General features: G+C 34.3%; 3 protein-coding genes across 3 annotated transcripts; 1 reads left to right on the forward strand and 2 right to left on the reverse strand.

Moving 5' to 3' along the window:
- Positions 1-978: 978 nt before the first annotated feature.
- On the reverse strand, positions 979-8,463 carry LOC106101970. Its single transcript, XM_013281362.1, has 16 exons — positions 8,295-8,463; positions 8,093-8,220; positions 7,975-8,023; positions 7,626-7,728; positions 7,354-7,434; positions 6,439-6,691; positions 5,960-6,001; positions 5,828-5,885; positions 5,390-5,477; positions 4,903-5,028; positions 3,940-4,230; positions 3,118-3,357; positions 2,791-2,863; positions 2,065-2,458; positions 1,585-1,766; positions 979-1,138 (listed from the first exon to the last, which is right to left on the reverse strand). The coding sequence occupies exons 1-16, from the start codon at positions 8,423-8,425 to the stop codon at positions 1,038-1,040; spliced, it is 2,340 nt and encodes a 779-aa protein (XP_013136816.1). The 5' UTR covers positions 8,426-8,463; the 3' UTR covers positions 979-1,037.
- A 617-nt stretch (positions 8,464-9,080) lies between these two features.
- LOC106102015 (leucine-rich PPR motif-containing protein, mitochondrial) lies at positions 9,081-15,831 on the reverse strand. The gene is made up of 9 exons (XM_013281406.1): positions 15,551-15,831; positions 15,003-15,190; positions 14,532-14,730; positions 14,126-14,444; positions 12,237-13,790; positions 11,670-11,906; positions 10,933-11,079; positions 9,917-10,682; positions 9,081-9,804 (listed from the first exon to the last, which is right to left on the reverse strand). The coding sequence occupies exons 1-9, from the start codon at positions 15,682-15,684 to the stop codon at positions 9,380-9,382; spliced, it is 3,969 nt and encodes a 1,322-aa protein (XP_013136860.1). The 5' UTR covers positions 15,685-15,831; the 3' UTR covers positions 9,081-9,379.
- A 506-nt stretch (positions 15,832-16,337) lies between these two features.
- Positions 16,338-18,425, forward strand: LOC106101978 (malate dehydrogenase, cytoplasmic). The gene is made up of 2 exons (XM_013281369.1): positions 16,338-16,544; positions 17,224-18,425. Exons 1-2 carry the CDS (start codon positions 16,542-16,544, stop codon positions 18,214-18,216), a joined length of 996 nt encoding a protein of 331 aa, XP_013136823.1. The 5' UTR covers positions 16,338-16,541; the 3' UTR covers positions 18,217-18,425.
- Positions 18,426-18,708: the final 283 nt, after the last annotated feature.

Raw genomic sequence — 18,708 nt, forward strand, 5'->3', positions numbered from 1 at the left:
TAATATACAAATTACTCAAATAAATTGTTCATATCACACTGTCGTTTTATTTTCAACGCATAACGTGCTCCAACAAAAATTATAGTTTTTTTCTGTTATTCCATAAAATCGCTCTACCCGTTTTTACCCGTTTCTACCCGTCGTTAAAAAGACGATGTTTTATTACGTAAATAAAGCGAGCTTCACGGTCCCTTGTGTCAAAATCTCTTGGAGTTAGCGACTAAAATGAAGGAATGAATGCGTAAATACTAACATTTTGGGACTTTGTAAAATATATTACCTTTCGACCAGTGAAAGTATTTTTTAAATCCGTACAGTAGTTTTTGAGTTATTTCAATACATACAAAAATACAAATCTTTCTTTTTATAATATTAGGATAGATGAAATTCCAGCATAAAGTTAACCTATGTACATACGCTTTACAAATTATATAACGCAAATATACTTGTTCCTATATTTTACAATAATACTTGTTCCTATATTTTACAATCTAGGACTATTGTGTTCTAAACATTCGGCCACGATTCTTTCAGCTGATAGTTTGTTTTATTGTTGTAACATAATATCAATCTAACAAAACTTTACAATGCGTAGAGTAGTTCTTTATTACACGAAACATTTCATATCTGATGTTGGGTAATTTTGAATACTTTTTTTTTATAGAAACAATAAACGTAGTTATCCCTGCAAGTATTCTTTGTTACGTGGAATACAGAAGTAACCATGTCTTTTTTAATATCTCGAAGTATGATACATAAGCTATTTCTAAATTAAATAACACGTAGTTGAAGGCAACTGTCACCAACAATTTTATCTTTACAAATTATATCTAGAAGTCATAAAAATAAAGGACAGTTTTTTTAAATCTGAAAAATGTGTGAAAATGACTTCGATTTTCCAGAAATAGTGCGAAAATGAGAACCATGATTAAATTTTCTACAAATGAAAAATAATAAAACAACCAGTTATGAAAAAAGTTTATAATAAATAATTGAAAATTACGAAAATCAACAAAATATTGTATATTAAAAATAATTTATGCTTCGACTTGGTCAAACTTCGGTCCTAACGTAATATCCATTATACACAAGGTATTAGGATCTTTCTTCAAATTAACGAAGCCGTGCTGTTTCAATTCTGAAAATTAGTAAAAACCTCAATAAATAAAAAAAAAAGCTTTTTTTTAAATTTTACGTAATACATGTATGCCTAAAGCTGGGGTTATTTTTTATTAGACTGTATTTTTATAAAAACACTGGCCGTTGCTCGCGACTCCTTCAACGTTAAAATAAAAAAGAAAAAAATCGCAATGGTGAAAGAATTTTTGAATTCAGTCTAGTAGTTTTTAAGTTATTTCAACACATACAAAAATACAAATCTTTCCTCTTTATAATATTAGTATTATATGTAGTTTGAACCAATCATAAAGATCTTGTCTGTGCAATACCTTATTTATGGAAAAGTTTATATGGGAATGAAATGATGATGAGAACATAGTCTGAAAACGCACAGGTGACTAAATAAGTTTGGTTTTTTTTAAATTTAGTATACTATAAGGAGTATTATTTAATAGTAATAGTTACTGAGTAGCGAAGTGAAACAGCGCGCCATGATGATGTTAGTGTGAGCGCGCAGCACCGGCCCCGAGCGCACGAGGCGGGGCAAGTCCAGCGCTGCCCCCGCCCCGGCCCCGGCCCCCGCCCCCGCCCCCGGCCGCAGCGCGCGCAGCACCTTCACCATGGTGCCCTCCGTGCCCCACTGCTCGCTGCACACGACATACATACTGTCTCCTTTAACTCTACATTTATTCACAGAAACATATTAAACTAAAAAGGGGCAATCATGGTCTACATCTATGTATACTAAAATTGTCTTTTATGAAATAGGTTTTATATCTTTTTTTAATTTTTCGATTTCCTCCACGACGATAAGTCTAATCATTGTTAGATATATACTTGCACCACTTTTTCAATCATTCCGCCCTTCTTTTTGTAGTTAAGATTTGGAAGACATACATTTTAGAATCGTAAATTTCTACAATTTACATTTAAAAATAAAGATACCGTATGAATTTCTTAGAGTCCGTAGTTGTGTCCGTATCTCCGAGGGAGACTTTAGTGCGGTCCAAACTGCCGAGCGGCGTCTCCGTGTCCTCGCTGCCGGCCTTTCTTGTGCTCCTACGCATACTGATCTGAGACAATGGCTCCACTGCCATTCTGCCCGCCTCTATTTCCGTTCTGGCCGCCTCTACTTCCATTCTGCCTTCCTCTACTTCCATTCTTTCCGCCTCTACGTCCGTTCTTCTCGGCTCTACTTCCATTCTGCCCGCCTCTATGACAGCTCTGCCCGGCTCCATGTCCGCGAGCCCCGCCTCACGGAGCAACGTTGTTAAACTTCCTTGCCTCTCGTTCTGGCTCGGTGCTTGAACATTCTCAGGAATATTTTCCTTTTCTATATCTGTAACAATGTTTTGTATTTATATCATAAAATGTGTATTATAGTTTTTATAAGCACCAAGCGGCCGAACTTTATTCGCTAAAATAGCGAAGATACCGCTTGCTAGACATTCGCACTGTGTTGCCTCAATAGACATAGAAGATACAGAAACATAATATCTCTCCCTCCCGTAGTGAGAAACAACAAATGAATATATAAAATAAGGTTCTACATACACGAACTGTTTCAAACTGTACGACAAAGTTAGTGTAGGAGCATTTAAGCTACAGCGAACTGCGGTCCGTGTATGGCAAGAACAGTGATCAGTCCGTGTATGCCGGCACTGAGCGTACCTGTGGCGAAATCTGCTAATAGCTGCCCCTTGTGCTGCTTGTACGACACGAAGCCTGAGTGACGTCTTTTAGCCTGAAATTACATTAAATTTATGATTTTCCTTCTTTTATAGCCTTACTAATATTATATTTGCGAATGTTTAGATGAATCTATGTTTAAATATATTTCGGGCTTAACGGATCTGGATGAAATTTGACACAGACATAGAATATTCTGGAAGAACACAGCCTATTTAATAGGTTTTTTAATTCCGTGTGTACGGAGTCGCGGGTTATAAGTAGAGTAAAATTTATTACTATCAATAGTACACTATTTCTACCACTTACCGCTTTATCTTCAAATTCACCAGTTCGTTTTCTGACTTGTGATAAAGTTTCCACCAGCTGTGTGGGCAGATCTGAGAAGTCTACGATGCCCTGACCCTGACCAGCCACGGTGACCTCCGCCTCCTCCACCTCCATCTGTACCGGCTGCTCTGTCTGAGGGATGACTGCGCCAGAAGGCTCTTCCTCAACTGGTTGTATGTGCGGTCGTGTTTCTTGTACAGCTGGCATCGCCACAGCTTCCTGTTTTTTTATTTACTTATTTATTTTTATGATTTTGCATAGATTTATACTGTAAGGAGATCTAATTAAAATTGTGTAACTAAGGTTTTCAAAGGTATGACGTCATAACATATTTTTGATAGTTAAACTGTTATTGTAATAGGAAATACTTTTACTTAAACAAAAAGTAACATTAAGATTATAAGAAAATTAATAGAAATTTTCAACATAATCTAAACGTAAAGTACAATTTTCTATATAACACAGAAAAATCATGAATAAAATGAATTTTGGTGGCTGATTGAACTTTTTACGGTTGACGGGAAGGTTGATATGCAGATATAGGCTACTTGAGTGGTTCACACTTGGCCAGTTCGACTGTAGACCGGTCAATTGATTGTCCTTTTTAAGGGCTAATTGCGGATTATTCCCAACCGTCTCCACGCTCTGTCCCCACGTTGGGACAGTTAATAAAAAGTTTCCTGCGTCCCACCTATTGCGACAAGTGGACGATTAGAACTTATTTTTTTTCTTAACGTTTCCATCTGTCATCTTATAGGTGATAGAATAAAAGGTAGGACGAATGAAACTTTTTATTCTCACCTGTCGCCGCGAGGGGACAGAGCAGGGTGACGGTTGGGAATAAACCCTAATGGCGAAGTGTAAATGTAAATGGAGTTTATTCTGCGGTAAATCGCGGGTGTACAAATACATTACCTCCAAGTGCCGGTGTTGTGTGGTACTGCATACAGAGTGCAAGTTCCTGAGGTAGAGCGTGCGAAGCGGGGGCGCAAGGCGGGCTTGTAGCCCGTATGCGTTATGTCCGTCGTGGGCAGGACTCACAAAGTACGTAGTGGCGGGTATTCGGATATTTATCACGTCCTCGCTAACCGACTATAGGAAAATGTCATTTGTATAACTAAACGTATAGTTTTTTTTTTTTAAATAGTATTAGTTTAATAAGATTTTGAAATAACAGCCACTAGATCCACTTGCCCTTGTCCCTAAGAATGGTCGGCAACATGTGCTGCTTCTATACATTTCTAGCAACCCTCATATTTAAATTCACACTTTGAGCCTTATCCTTTATACTTTTTCACATAATCCATCCATACTTCGGTCTTCTACCTTTGTCTTAACACTTAAAATTATGTTTACTAGATAAAAAATGTATAAACACTTTAAAATAGTAAACAAAAAAGTATTAAGATCGAATGTGGATGGGTACAAAGGCAGAAGACCGAAGTATATCGTGGCTGTTCGGAACAAACAAGTTTAGAGAACAAAATTTTAGACATAGCATAAAAGGAAGCAGGGGAATAAAACAGTTTTGCGCCCAAAATATCTTGAGTCCTCGTGATATTCGAAAAAACTAAATACAAAGAACTAAAAATACAAACGTTATAAGAGTAGAGGCACATTTTTAAGAACAAGCATATTTCCCAGTAAATAACACATATGATAGAAACCGTGCAAAAATAAGCCTTATCTTTATAAGTTCAGGTTTTTTCATAGTTTTATATGCAACAGCCCTAAAGTTTGAATGGTTTAATACAATGGGCTTACTTTGCAGCGCAACTCGATGTGGTTGTTAGCGATCCTGTCTCGCATGTGGTCGGTGGTGAGGCGCGTGTGCTGGTCTACGAGGAGACGACGAGCGCGCCGCCGCTTGGGAGACCGCTCCTCCAACTCCTGGATGATGAACAGGATACGTCACATTAACTTACCTTTCTCTTTACCTAGGTTGTATAAATGTTTTTTTATGGATGAATGTTTATAAGACATCTCTAGAAATAAATAAAATTAGGCAGATGTGGATTGAATTTTTTCTTACTACTTTTTGTCCTTTTAAAGACTGTCCCGGCAAAAGCTGCTCTCAAGAGCGTTTAACCAAGTCTAAATTATGAAATTTAAGGGGTTTATTGTCTATTAAAAACCGTTTATGTTAAGCTAGCATTCTTAGTTTTTTTCAGTGTAGTTTTACAATGACAGCAAATAAATGTATATTTTTTATCATGGTTACAAAGTTATTTCAATGCTTTAATGTTTTTACCTCTAGAACAATTTCATCGTCGACTTTTCTCTTCGTCCCCTCGGATTGTTCAGTCAGTTGAGGCTGCACTGACATCTCAACATCCGGCCTGTTTGTTACAAAATGATTTTATAAAACCGTAAGAAAATGAATAACATTTGATTTAAAATTTTGTTTCTACACAAAAATACTCAGTATTACATGATTACTATTATAAACTATTAAAATACGCTATCTTGGTAGAATTTAAACAATTACTTAGTAATTTTCTTATGAACTAAACTAAACTACGAATATTCACGACAATTTTCAAAGTAATTCTATGATAAAGCAAATTGTTTGTAGTTGTAAAAATTAATTTATTTGCTTACCTTCAGTTTTAAAAAATATCGTTTATTTTATCACTATATAACTAAAAATATCGATGTTACCGTATATTTAAAAAAGTTAAACACTAACACCAATGGTTCAGGAACGTTGAGGACGGGAGGCGGGATTTCGGGAATTTCAGGGACTTCTGTATACGTTAACACAATTTTAGTATTTCAATAGAGATGTCAATAAATTTAAAAATACGCAATTTTAACAAACCTTTTTCAATGTCAGCGATTGTTGAAATTTCGGCACCGATAGCTGGTAATAAAAACAGGTTTTTTTTTAAAATAAATTATGAAAATAGATACAATTGTAGTTTGAATTTTAAAACATAGTGAAACATAAAACAACAAACAATCATAGTAAAACTAACTTAAAGTGTGGTCTCTATAGGTATAATCCCGGAAATCCGCGGTGATAAGAAAGCTAAATTGCCATGTTCCTTGCAACGCGACATTCGGCCGTTTCTTACAACATAATTCGTTGGGATAATAATGAAAAGAAATTTAATCACCGACCGATTATTTTTCGTACAGACACATTTAAAAGGTCCTATTAAATGTTCCGCGTCGTCTCAATCCAGAAGGTCGATACGACGATAGCTTTAAAGTTGAACACCGCCAATTTCCCCGATTGTACCTGTCCCTGTGGTTTTGGTAGAGTTGAACCAATTTTTAATTAACATATTAACTCACATTTTCTGTACATGCTGACGTCATACTCGGATATCCTCTCCATCTGCAGATCCCGTGTATGCAGACGCGACTTATCGTGCGACTTGTCATCCGACTTGTCGTGCGACACGTCCGCGGGCAGGATTGCGCTGAGCTGCGCCGCGCTACTGCCCAGTAGCATCTGCTCCACCGTGCGCTCGGGGGAACGCACCTCCGACTGTACCTCCGGCCTTACCTCCGGTCTCACCTCCGGCCGTAGCTCGCCGAAACCATCCTTTATTGTTTATTTTTTACCTTTACGTCTCTTGTCATCTTTATTTATACCAGGGGTGGAGAACCAATGGCACGCGACATATTTTGGGCACGCCAAAAGTAAAAAAAAACACTACGAAAAAATGATGAAGTACCATGGAATTGACGTAATAATCGCAATCAAAATTATTCGATGGCACATCTAAGACCGCATTAAATATTTCTTTTTAAAAAAGATGGCAATTTGATGCATAATGTTCGCCACCCCTGATCTATACTAATATAATAAAATGTAAACACACGTTTTATTACGTATATGACAGCATATTTTTTATTAATTCTTCATTTAACTAAAAGCCGTACAATTACACGCTGACTGTACCATGATACGCTTTAGGCTTTATTTTCACGTTATTTAATTCAGGAGGTGGATGAGTTGAAAAAAAATGACATGCAACAAAAACTACAAGCCAAAGCATCAAAGAATCCAGACTACTATAATAACCATAATTGTTTTGTGTTAAGACCATCAGTTATGTAACTTAGGGGGGTTGGCAGACTACGGAGGTCCATTAAGCGGTCCTGGCATCTTTCACGCCTTATATGAATTTTGGAACAAGTTTGATTGTTTGCCAGATATTTTATACATCATAATAGAACAGATGTAATAATGATACCACTTACATTAATTAAAAATTGTATTTCAGGTATTGTAGGTTCCTTTAATGTTATATCATCAATATGGGCAACCACATTATTGCTATTCTGAAAATAAAGATTATTTGTGATAAACCGGTATTTCGTATTACAGTACTTTTGATCGTAATTTTCTGAAAGGATGATTGCAAATTCACAATCTCTTAACCATTAAATTGATGCTTACAAGCTAAGCTGTTAAAAAAGTAGAATTAGTATAAAGTTTTTAAAATTTAACATTTAACGAGAATAACACGAACCTGAATTAATTCTTCAACTAACGGCTCTTCCTCAGGTTGTTCTATAGTTACCACGTGAAGTCTTGGACGAGGAATGTCGCGTGTATCCTCTTGTATTATCCATCTTTGATAAAAAAATTGTCATTTATTTTGAATTTACAGTATTTAATAAAGAGAAACTCTTGTCTGTACGTTAAATGAAATTTTAGATTTTTTTTCGACCGTGCGTTTCCCGCGCGTAATTTTTTACCTCAGTAATTAATTTTTCTTCATTAAAAAAATGGCCAACATAATTCAAAATGATTATGTATAAAAACATTGTTTAAAATCTAAAAGATATACTTTGTAAATAGGAATAATAGATACTTACTTTTTGTTTGAATGTTTTATAACGGTAGCATTGATCATGCAAAGATCTCCTAAAAACACATTAAAGTTAAAAGAGTTTAATATAAGGAAATAAATATGCAGTAATGTAATATACAAACCTAGGAGGACGCTAGCTTTCCTTTGGTAAAGTCTAACCAAACCCCGCAGTAATTGTGAACTCAATCGTAATGAAAATCGGTTTGTTGGACGCCCGGATTCATTTGTTATCACTTCAAGTAAATCGTCACTGGAAATATTTATTTTTAATTTTTATTCTACTCATGCATTACAACAGAAAAGTGAAGGAAGATAATCGCTTACCATATTTTACGAATATCCTGTGACCACAGTTGCCTATGCGTTATAGTAGCAAAACGCAAAGGCCAAGAATCTGCGACCCAACATAAATAAAATTTGCCGCCTCTCTTTAACGTGTCCACAGGATAAAACATTTTAGTTACAATTTCACAACTACTTTGCTCGCGATAAAACGTTAATTTTCGCGCCAAACACAAACATGAATTGCAAAATAAGAAAATATAGAGTATGTAATACAGACAGTATTCAGCTTCTGTTCAAAGAATAAATATCTTACACCTTGAATTATTTTATTTGCGCTTCTCATCTTGTGAGCAAAGTAAAAAATTGCACAGTTTTAAACCTAGTAAAATGTAAGGATTTTCGCTTTCTAAGCTGACCAAAAAAAATTTCTGGTTCATATTGGGCCAACAACGCAGGTCTGGCACAGACTCTCTAGCGCCAATTTGTGTTTACATTATGCCAGCACTAATTTTAACGGTATCGGTAGCCTACTTTAAATCAGGTAGGTATTAAGACCAATTACACTGAATCATACTTAAAATCAGTAATATCTCTTTGTGGAAATATGATTCAGCGGTTTTATAGAATTCAAGCACTTATTTATCCAAAGGTTAAACTGGCATTCCATAAAATATTGTTGTATTGTCGAATGTTCAGTTGTTCAGAAATTCTACTCAATTTATTATCTGAACAACTGAAGGGTTTATTTACAACGGAGGGATTTAAAATAAAACAATGAAAATATCTAATAATTTACTAAAACTAAGGGTACATTTTAAACTCATACAATTTACATAATCACTGTATTGGAAAATATCTTATTAAGGTCAACTTTATTTATTTTGATTTGTTTTACAAAATGACAAACATAAATGCAAGCAATGGTTGCAATTTTTGGTTTTAGAGTAAATTATACAATCACAGGTTCAATAAAGAAATAAAAAGAATACTTTGTTTATCTCCGGCTTGCTCTTGCTCCCGAATTGTCATTTAAAGAGAGTGAACGAGACGAAAATATAGAAAAAGCTACGACGGAGAAATTCTGTCGCAGAAAATAAAGATGAAATCTAATGTTAATTACAAGTTTACAGCGATTTAGATTCATCGCTAGAATTATCGGAAATATTAAGCCTTTGAAGAGTATTTTTGTTTATTTCGTCCTTTGTGATGCCGTAACTTAAAGCGTCTTCGTATGCAGATTTAGCTTCATTCGTCTTGTTATTTAATACTAGTATATCGATTAACCTAGAATAAGCATTGGCTATTGTTGCTGATGGCAAATTCTTGTTAGTTTTTAAAGCGCTGATAACTTTCTCTACTGGCTTTGTGTCTTTTCTGACATAACATTCCTGTAGCAATCGTCGGAAGACTACAACATTGGCAGAACTTAAAGCTTGATTCCAGATCAAATCTGCTTCCTTGTCTTTACCCACTAAAATATACTCCATCCATAATAAGTTTGCTGGGAAAACATGACCTTTGGAAGCAGCTAATTGCACCAGTTTTTGGCCTGAAAAAGAAAAAAATATATTTTTGAAAAGAAGTGTATTGACTGATTTTATTGCTAAGAACGGATAGATAAATCTTTTACAATTAGGTGTCAATAAAAAAAAAAGTCTTACATTTTTGTGATAATTCCTCATTTTGTACCGCTAAGGCGAATGCATTGGTTCTTGGGAATTTTTGAATGATTTCATCTATTTGTTCATCAGTATTTGCCATTTGAAGAGAATTATAAAGGGTCTCAACATGCTGTAGACCATCACCTTTTGTGAATACAGCCAGAGTAAACTTGTCATCATAGGTAACATGTTGCTTCTTGACTTTAGTCAAATAACCGCCCAAAGATTGTATCTTTTCAACATTTCCTTCCTCAGATAAAGATTTCAGCATGAACTTTGTTACATTATCTAGCGGAAGCACACCATTTTGAATACTTTTTATTGTGTAATCCATAGCTGCAGAGGCATTACCCTCTTTCACTAAAGCCTCTACTTTAGCACTAACTTCTTTTTTAGTTAACTGTGGGGTTTGTTTGTTTTCTTTAGGTTTAGTTGCTTGTGGGGTTTGTTTGTTTTCTTTAGGTTTAGTGGCTTGTGGGGTTTTCTTCACTGTATTTTCAACCGGTATCTCATCACTCTGATGTTTAGGTATTATGAATGGTACATCTCTTTTCTGGGATTTCAAATGTTTACCGAGGTATATCAGGAACTGTTCGCTTGGGATTTCACCTTCTTCTTGTAATAAAGTCCATAGACCGAGAGCTTTATCGGTTTCATTTGCTTTGCAGTAGGTTACTAGTAAATGATAGAAGATATTGGAGCGATCAATGTATGACAACTCCTTTGTGGCTTCCAGTAATCCTTCTAAATATTCTGATTTGCCTTCCTGTAATTATATTAGTTTAGTATTAATAAATGAAAGAAAACATAGTGATTTTATAAATGCGAAGATTTAGAGGGATGTATTGATGATTGTTGCTACATCATCTATATCTGCAAAATGGCTTAGTGGATCTTAATGAAATTTGGAATAGATGTAAAGCATAGTTTGAAAGAAGTGACTAGTCTGAGAAGTTTTTTGTAATCCCGCGTCTAGTTAAAAATATTTAAACGATTGTAGCTTTTTGTGTATATACCTGTACATATCGCTGGCAGGCGTCGTCCAGGCGTTTCTGTCGCGTGTGCATGCCGGGCGTCTCCAGGATCCTGCGCGCCTGTCGCAGGCGACCGCACTCCACGAATGCGAGTACTAAGTCGTGCAAAATATTCACTTCTCCATGAATCTGAAATTGTTACCATTTATTTTTAGAATTTCAGTGTTTTAGTTTATATGGACCTTTCAGACAAAATAGTATCAATATTGCTAATGACAAAATGTGCTAAAATTTATAGTAATTAATATGTGACAAAAATGTATAACAAATTGACTATTGTCAATTCCTTACATTTTTGTCTTTTCGATCAGAAATATCGAATGTTACTTAGCCTAGGGACATAAGACTAGATAAATACACTTTATAATTGACTGTTAAAGTATTTCGATTTTGATTTTAACCTTGTAAATTCTAACAACCACAAACATTAAGTTACAAACTTAGTTTTAACCTATGCTAATGTAGAGGTAAGATTCATATTACTATAAAAATAAAAATAAAACATTTCTGGCATGCATAGTCTCGACTACGCATGTCAGAAATGTTTTATTTTTATTTTGCTTTATTTTTTTTATGCCAGTTACATCGCCACATCAAATAATAAATAAATCATTTTTTTTTAACAGAAGGGGTATGAATATGTTAGAAGAGATATGATTTGTCACCCAGAAGCTGGGGTGGGTCACTAGTAAAAATAAATTCAATAAAACCATAATTACCTGAGTACTAAGGTCAGCTAGCCATTGTAGTTTTGTAGCATCTTCCGCTAGTATAAGAGATTTCATCAACTCCCCTTTCCATGGAGTACTTCTGTACTGCTTGCAACACTGTTCAAACTCATTTAATGCACCTTCCATATCATTCTGTATTAAATGCACTTTAATTGACGGTCCTAGTATGACATTTGATGGCTCAATGTAATTGTTTTCAATCAATAATTTTGTCATGTCTTTCACCTAGAACCAGAGAAAAATCACATTATGAAATTAAAATGAATGATTATAGATTATTTATAATTTTGGCCCGCGAATCCGTCAGCGTGAAATAAAAAAAATGTAAGTAACCAATCATATAGTTTTTGTGAGGCCATATTTGTTTCCATATTTAAACTATGTTTTCATTAAATTTTTAATAAATCATAAATAAATAAAATATGTCCTTCTGTACTATTATCTACATCTACGCTGAATTTCATTGAGATTCATTAATCATATAGGCTACCGCCTATATGACTCTCATCCATCCATCTAAGCTTTCGCATTTATTATTAGTAAGATTCTACCCACCTTAGAAACATCCTTTTGCTCAGCCAATGTGTTTAACATTTGCCAGCATTTAGAATTTAACATAAACCCTGAGAGTTCATCCTCATCTGTTTGTTTGCTGTCATTTAAAAATTGTACAGCTTCCTCATATTTATTGGCTTTCACTAAAGCATTTGCAAATTGCACAATTTTATATTTGTTCAGTTTAAATTCAGGATCTTTTGCGGTAATCTGATCTTTAATTTCTCTAGCTTTATCAATTTTATCATTCACTGCATAGAATTCAAATAATTGTGCGAGCGTTGGTATTGTTAGTTCGAAACTTGTCGGTTTCAATTCCTCCAGGAAACTATCCAATTTTTCGACATTATTTTCTTTAATATATGTATCCAATAATTGCTTTTGTATGCGAATAACATTATTTCCACCTTTACTTTTAATTCTAGTCAATAGTTGTTCTAATTGCGCGGAATTCCTTGGTCCAGTGTGACGCGGACTTTCGAGAGGGGCGACTTCCAAATCTGGTGAAGTTAATTTTGATAATAACTCAGATATATTTGTAGTCATATTTTGTCCTAAATATTGTTCTATTTCTTCAGCATAGGATGTGCTTATAGTTAGGCCTTTTGAGTGTAATGCTTCTAACAGTTGTTCACATAATTCGGGATCCACCAAATTCTTCACCGCTATCTTCACAATACGTCCTACTTCTCTATTGTTAACATCATCCTTCTGTGTGTCATCGATCATAGTATCATCTTCTGTATTTGTTTGTTGGGGACGGCTTATAACATGTAATATATTTACAAAAGATTTAATATCTTTAGTTTTGTTTAGAGCATGAATCAACGGTCTTGAAATCAATGTGTACTGCCCTTTAGGACGATACTGTAAAGCAATATCGGCTGCTTTCTGAATATCTCCAGCTTCTAAAACTTCTATCATTACATTTCTTGCGCTTAAAGCAGGAGGTACATTTGAAATTTGCAACTTAAGAATGATATTTTCGGGAGTATCCTTACCAATGAGGTAGGGAATAACATAATCTCTGAGAGCTTCACCGGTCGGAATCAAATCCTCTCTCGCCATATCTTTAAGCACTTGTAAGAGACCTTCCTCATCACCTTCTTTGCCTTTTTGTGCAAGAATAGGCCAAAAGTAATGTTGACGTAACTCATATCCATCTTTCTGCAACTCTTTTAATAGTTTCTGAGCTAATTCAGGTTTCTTTAATTGGAAGGCTGTCTCTGCTGCGATATATAGTGCTTTTGGCGCCAAACCTTCTTCTTGGAGAGCTCTGCATGACTTTACAACATTGTCCGGAGAATTGTTAAGTTTCACTAAATGTTTTACAAAGAATGCACATTTGTATGGTGTATCTTCGGTCGTTTGTACTTTAGGCATTGTTTTTATCATTTTCTTAGCGGAATCTTCATGTCCCTTGTTTAATAATCTCAACACAAGATTGCATACATCCTGGTTGTATCCCTGACTCTTTTGAAGATGAGGAAAGAGTTCCTCAATTTTGTCATTATGACCACCAACAGCTAAATGTTCAATTATATCTAAAATATCCTGCAAAAAAGTAAACAGAAAATTGAACGAAAAACGAAAAGTTAATTTAAAACAAAAAACGATCTTTTCTAATCTTTTTAAGGAATACTCAAAAACTACTGGATTACTTTTATTTTGAAAAATGTCCGACCAAATGGCAGTGTTTCTACACTATTCTACATAATTGATTTACATACAAAAAAGTTTGAACTGAGAACCTCCTTTTTGATGTCAGGTAATTAAAAGGGTACTATTAAATTTTACACATATCTATGTTAAAACATTTATCAGTTCCAAATTTAAGTAGATAATGTAGATATATATTTACTACATTAAAAAAAAATGTTTTAACACACCTTATCACACATAAAGACATCCTTTGCAGTTGCTGTATTGACAACTTCTTTAACACTCTGTATATCCCCTTTTCTTGCAAATCCACAAGCAAGTAATGTGTATGTTCGATTGGTTGGTTGTAATCCTGCAGCGGCCATTGTTTCTAACACCGCTTTAGCACCATCCGTGTCACCGTGGAATGAATGTCCCATAACTAAGGCATTTAATACTGGTTCTGATACTGGGAGATTGAGTTCCCTCATTTTTTCTAGAACTTTGGTAGCCCCGTCTACATCTCCTTCTTGGCAATAACGCCACATAAGTCGTTGATAAGTTACTCTAAAAAAAATACATAAAATTTGATATTAATTAAAATAAAACTACATAAATTACTTGTTTAAGTACCTAAATTAATTTATTATTTACCTATTTGGTTGCAACCCTTTATTTTCTAGTTCTTCAAGTATTTTAGCCGGTGAAAATGGATGTTCATTCTCAATATAAACCCTTAGTAAAGCATTGTAATGAGATATGTCCATTGGGATGCCTCTTTCTGTTAACACACTCCATATTTTCTGTACCAAAAGTGTTCTTTGTTCGGGAAGTTCTTCTGGTACTAATTCACCTGAAATTATATGATATTGTATTAATGTTTTGTTCATTTTTATATATGAACTTGCTTTTCATCAAGATTTGTTCAGCCATTTCGGAGATAACTTCTAACAAACTCTAAATATTTGCATTTAAAATATTAGTAAGATTATCCCTCTATAATTTAAAATAGACATTTATTTTAAATCTGTTAAAGATCGTTAAAAAATCAGATTGTACAGAGGAGCCTGTATGATTTAATTAAAAAATATAATATGAATCCAATAAGTATATATTTTAACTCACCACAACATCTGATAACTAGCAATGATTGTGAACTGGTGATGTCGCTTTTTGAAATAACCTCATCAAATACTTCATCTATATCTTTCTTTGTGATCCTTCCAAATCTTCGCACATCCGAGTCTAACCTTTGTAGTAAAGGTTCAAGATTCTCCTTCTTCTTAGAAGTCGCATAATCTCTCAGCAAGAGACTGTGGAATAAAACATTCTCTAATTTTCTAATTTTCATCATTGAAGGTTAACATATCGTCAGAAAACTTTACGACATGCTTAGTTTTGATTTACGATTCTAACATCATTTGATATTGTGAAATCAATATAAGACATGATTTAGGATTGATTTAGTACATTTAGTATATACTATAGATTTAGTATATATTATAGATTTAGTATATACAGTGTGAGACGAAACTATTACGTTCAGCGTTTATCGATTGATGTATCCTTCCATTTCGTTACCACAGTTTTTTACCAAAATATAACTTAAAATTGACATGAAGAAAAATTGTAACTAATAATTTCGTTACAATTTAGTCATACATTTTACTTACCTATTACTTGCACTTAATGCTTTAGAATTTACAAGTAAATTCACTTCAGCAGTTTTCGCCGAGTTTAAAATTAAAGTTCTTGCTGCACCAGTAAAATACCGAATAAACTTCGTTGACCGTAATAGCGATGACATTTTTAATTAAATTAGTTATTGCATCAATAATGTATTTGTTGGAATCGTTTAATTATTTTTATTTGATATTTTTCTGGGGAAATGTATAAATTTTAGGTTATCACGTTATGTCACATTCGCCAGCCCGTACCAAAGAGAACACTTAACAGATTATTTCGGTAAAGATAAAATACGAATGAACTTTTTACTAACAAAAAAAATAGACCACGGCTTTTAAATCGATAAAACCGTTGTATTGTATCACATCGAATTGTATAAAGAAAATCGCCATAATCAAATATTTTTTGGTCAAGTTTGTTTCTGATTTAATTTCTGTAAAAATAAACATCTTTGCATACTATGTTGTCTATATCCACTGTACCTGTTTTACATTATGCCAGTACAATAGGTCAGTAGCTACGGCCTAGCAGGCATGGATGGTTTATTTTAAGTTAACGATAGTTATTACATGTTGCCAGTGTAATGTAAACTGTTGACTCATTTTTTTTATTGTAATATGTAATAATATATGTATTTCCACATTGTAAATTTATTTCTGCTTTGGATTTCCAACTTTAATCCATTATTCAGTTATTACAATTATCAATTTACATTTTTCTATTGTACTGGCATAATGTAAACCGGGCATTATCTGCAATCAGTTGCCGGCGTAATATGACCTGTCATCTTGTCATCTATAGTTATATGCAATACTTATAAATTGAGTCCAGTTTTTAGGTTCAGTTCGGTTTTCGGTTATTGTATATCACAAGCGATCAGCTGAGGTCACAGAAGGAACTACTTCTTGAACATCGCTTACCGCCTGTGTATTGGACGAATTGTTTTTTGAATAAGTGCCTTGATCAAACAGCTACAAAATGGTAAGATTTTTTATAAATTTTCTCCAGCGGTAACTTGACATTGCTATGACCTTTAGGTATACTTGTACTTCTAGACTAAGATCAAAAATATTAATTGTAAGAGTATTAAATAGTTTATGGATTTTAATTCCGTTTCACTTGGTTTATAGAGCACAATCAATTCGAATCATAGAGGGGATTATTATCAAATGATGATAACCGTATCGTATGGTATAGCATTTATTTGATCTTGTAAGCTAATTATTGCCGGCATGGCATGTTGTTGTGGGTATTCAGAAGCAGAGAATACTGAGAGGGTAGTTGTAGTTGCAACTTTGACAACAATGGTAAATTACAAACTTATTCAAGGTTACTCTAAACTAAAAATAGCGACTACTATTAACGATATAAGGGGATTAATATTTAACCATTTTTTATCCATATTGTGAAATAATATGTTGTATTAAATTATTTTTTTTTTACTTGATACTTTGATTGTTGTAACTTCTTAACTGTATTTTTTATGTGAATTTAATATAAGATTTTATCAATGATATCTTATATGAAAAAGTATTCTGAACTTTGAACATATATTTTTTTGAACTTTGACCATTTATAAATGAATAAATGCTTTTAATGACTTTTGAAAGGTATGACTAATTAGTAATTTTTTAAATAACTAATTTGTTTTCTTTTTCAGGCTGCACCAATTAAAGTAGTAGTAACTGGAGCCGCAGGGCAAATTGCTTACTCGCTGTTGTACCAGATTGCTTCTGGTGCTGTCTTTGGTCCTGAACAGCCAGTATACCTGCACCTTCTTGATATTGCTCCTATGATGGGAGTTTTAGAAGGTGTAGTAATGGAGCTTGCAGACTGTGCGCTGCCTTTGCTCACTGGGGTTCTCCCTACAGCCAACCCAGAGGAGGCTTTCAAAGATGTCGCTGCAGCCTTCTTAGTTGGTGCTATGCCAAGGAGAGAGGGTATGGAGAGAAAAGATCTGCTCTCTGCTAATGTACGCATCTTCAAGGAGCAAGGACAGGCTCTCGATAAAGTTGCCCGTAAAGATGTTAAGGTTCTTGTTGTAGGAAACCCTGCAAACACCAATGCTTTGATCTGTTCAAAATATGCTCCATCTATTCCTAAAGAAAACTTCACTGCCATGACCCGTTTGGACCAAAACCGTGCTCAGTCGCAATTAGCAGCAAAAATTGGTGTTCCCGTACAAGATGTTAAGAATGTAATCATTTGGGGTAATCACTCGTCAACACAGTTCCCTGATGCCTCAAATGCTTTAGTTAAGGTTAATGGTGCTGAGAAAGCAGTTCCTGCAGTCATTAATGACGAAGAATTTTTGAAAACCACATTTGTTAGTACTGTACAGAAGCGAGGCGCAGCTGTGATCGCAGCTAGGAAGATGTCTTCTGCTCTTTCTGCTGCCAAAGCAGCGTCTGATCACATGAGAGATTGGTTTTTGGGTACCGGTGACCGCTGGGTTAGTATGGGGGTTGTTTCTGACGGTTCTTACGGTACACCTCGTGATGTTGTATTTTCTTTCCCCGTTACCGTTAGCAATGGTAAGTGGAAGATTGTTGAGGGGCTAACTATCTCTGACTTTGCCCGTAAAATGTTAGATAATACCGGAAAGGAGTTGGCTGAAGAGAAACAGGATGCTTTGGATGTGTGCAAAGATTGACTGTGTAGTTTGTAAGAATAATTAAATGTAGCTGCAATAGCACCAGAGTTAAACTCTTTTATATGTTTAGTTATTTATCTTTGTTGGAACAAAGTTAAAGTACATATTGCTTTTGCTTAAATTTGTTGAATCAAAGTTGTTGTTTTTTTTTTTTATTATTTCTATCTGATATTAAATTGTGATTGATATTATACATTTACAGCAATAAAATTATGCAGCAGGTTTTTTATTTATTTTAAATGTATGGATAAGCATTTGTTATTATGTAAGCTTATTTCATTAATATTTCCATTAGCCATATCAGTACATATGATATCATATGATGCTTCAGTATGTTTTAACAAACATTCTTATCTACTTATAGTTGGGTTATGAAACTTAATTTTATTGTTTTAGAGTGTTACATTTGATCTTTTGTTGCTATACTGAATATAAAATAAATATTACGTATCTACAATCAAAATTAGGTCAGAATAAGGCTATGCAGTACAC

This window comes from Papilio polytes, unplaced genomic scaffold, assembly GCF_000836215.1.
Source record: "Papilio polytes unplaced genomic scaffold, Ppol_1.0 DF823934.1, whole genome shotgun sequence".
In the NCBI taxonomy this organism is placed as follows: Eukaryota; Metazoa; Arthropoda; class Insecta; order Lepidoptera; family Papilionidae; genus Papilio; species Papilio polytes.

What these genes read in the sequence shown, in the direction of transcription:
- LOC106102015 (XM_013281406.1), bottom strand. Translation starts at nt 15,684, where the DNA reads ATGTCATCGCTATTACGGTCAACGAAGTTTATTCGGTATTTTACTGGT. An exon ending in ATGTCTTTATGTGTGATAAG is followed by an intron (nt 13,791 to 14,125) that starts GTGTGTTAAAAC and finishes ACTTTTTTGCAG; the next exon opens with GATATTTTAGATATAATTGA. An exon ending in AGCAAAAGGATGTTTCTAAG is followed by an intron (nt 11,907 to 12,236) that starts GTGGGTAGAATC and finishes CTCTGGTTCTAG; the next exon opens with GTGAAAGACATGACAAAATT.
- LOC106101970 (XM_013281362.1), bottom strand. Translation starts at nt 8,425, where the DNA reads ATGTTTTATCCTGTGGACACGTTAAAGAGAGGCGGCAAATTTTATTTA. An exon ending in ATAAAACATTCAAACAAAAA is followed by an intron (nt 7,729 to 7,974) that starts GTAAGTATCTAT and finishes TTTTTATCAAAG; the next exon opens with ATGGATAATACAAGAGGATA. An exon ending in CTGTTTCACTTCGCTACTCA is followed by an intron (nt 1,139 to 1,584) that starts GTAACTATTACT and finishes ACTAATTTTCAG; the next exon opens with AATTGAAACAGCACGGCTTC.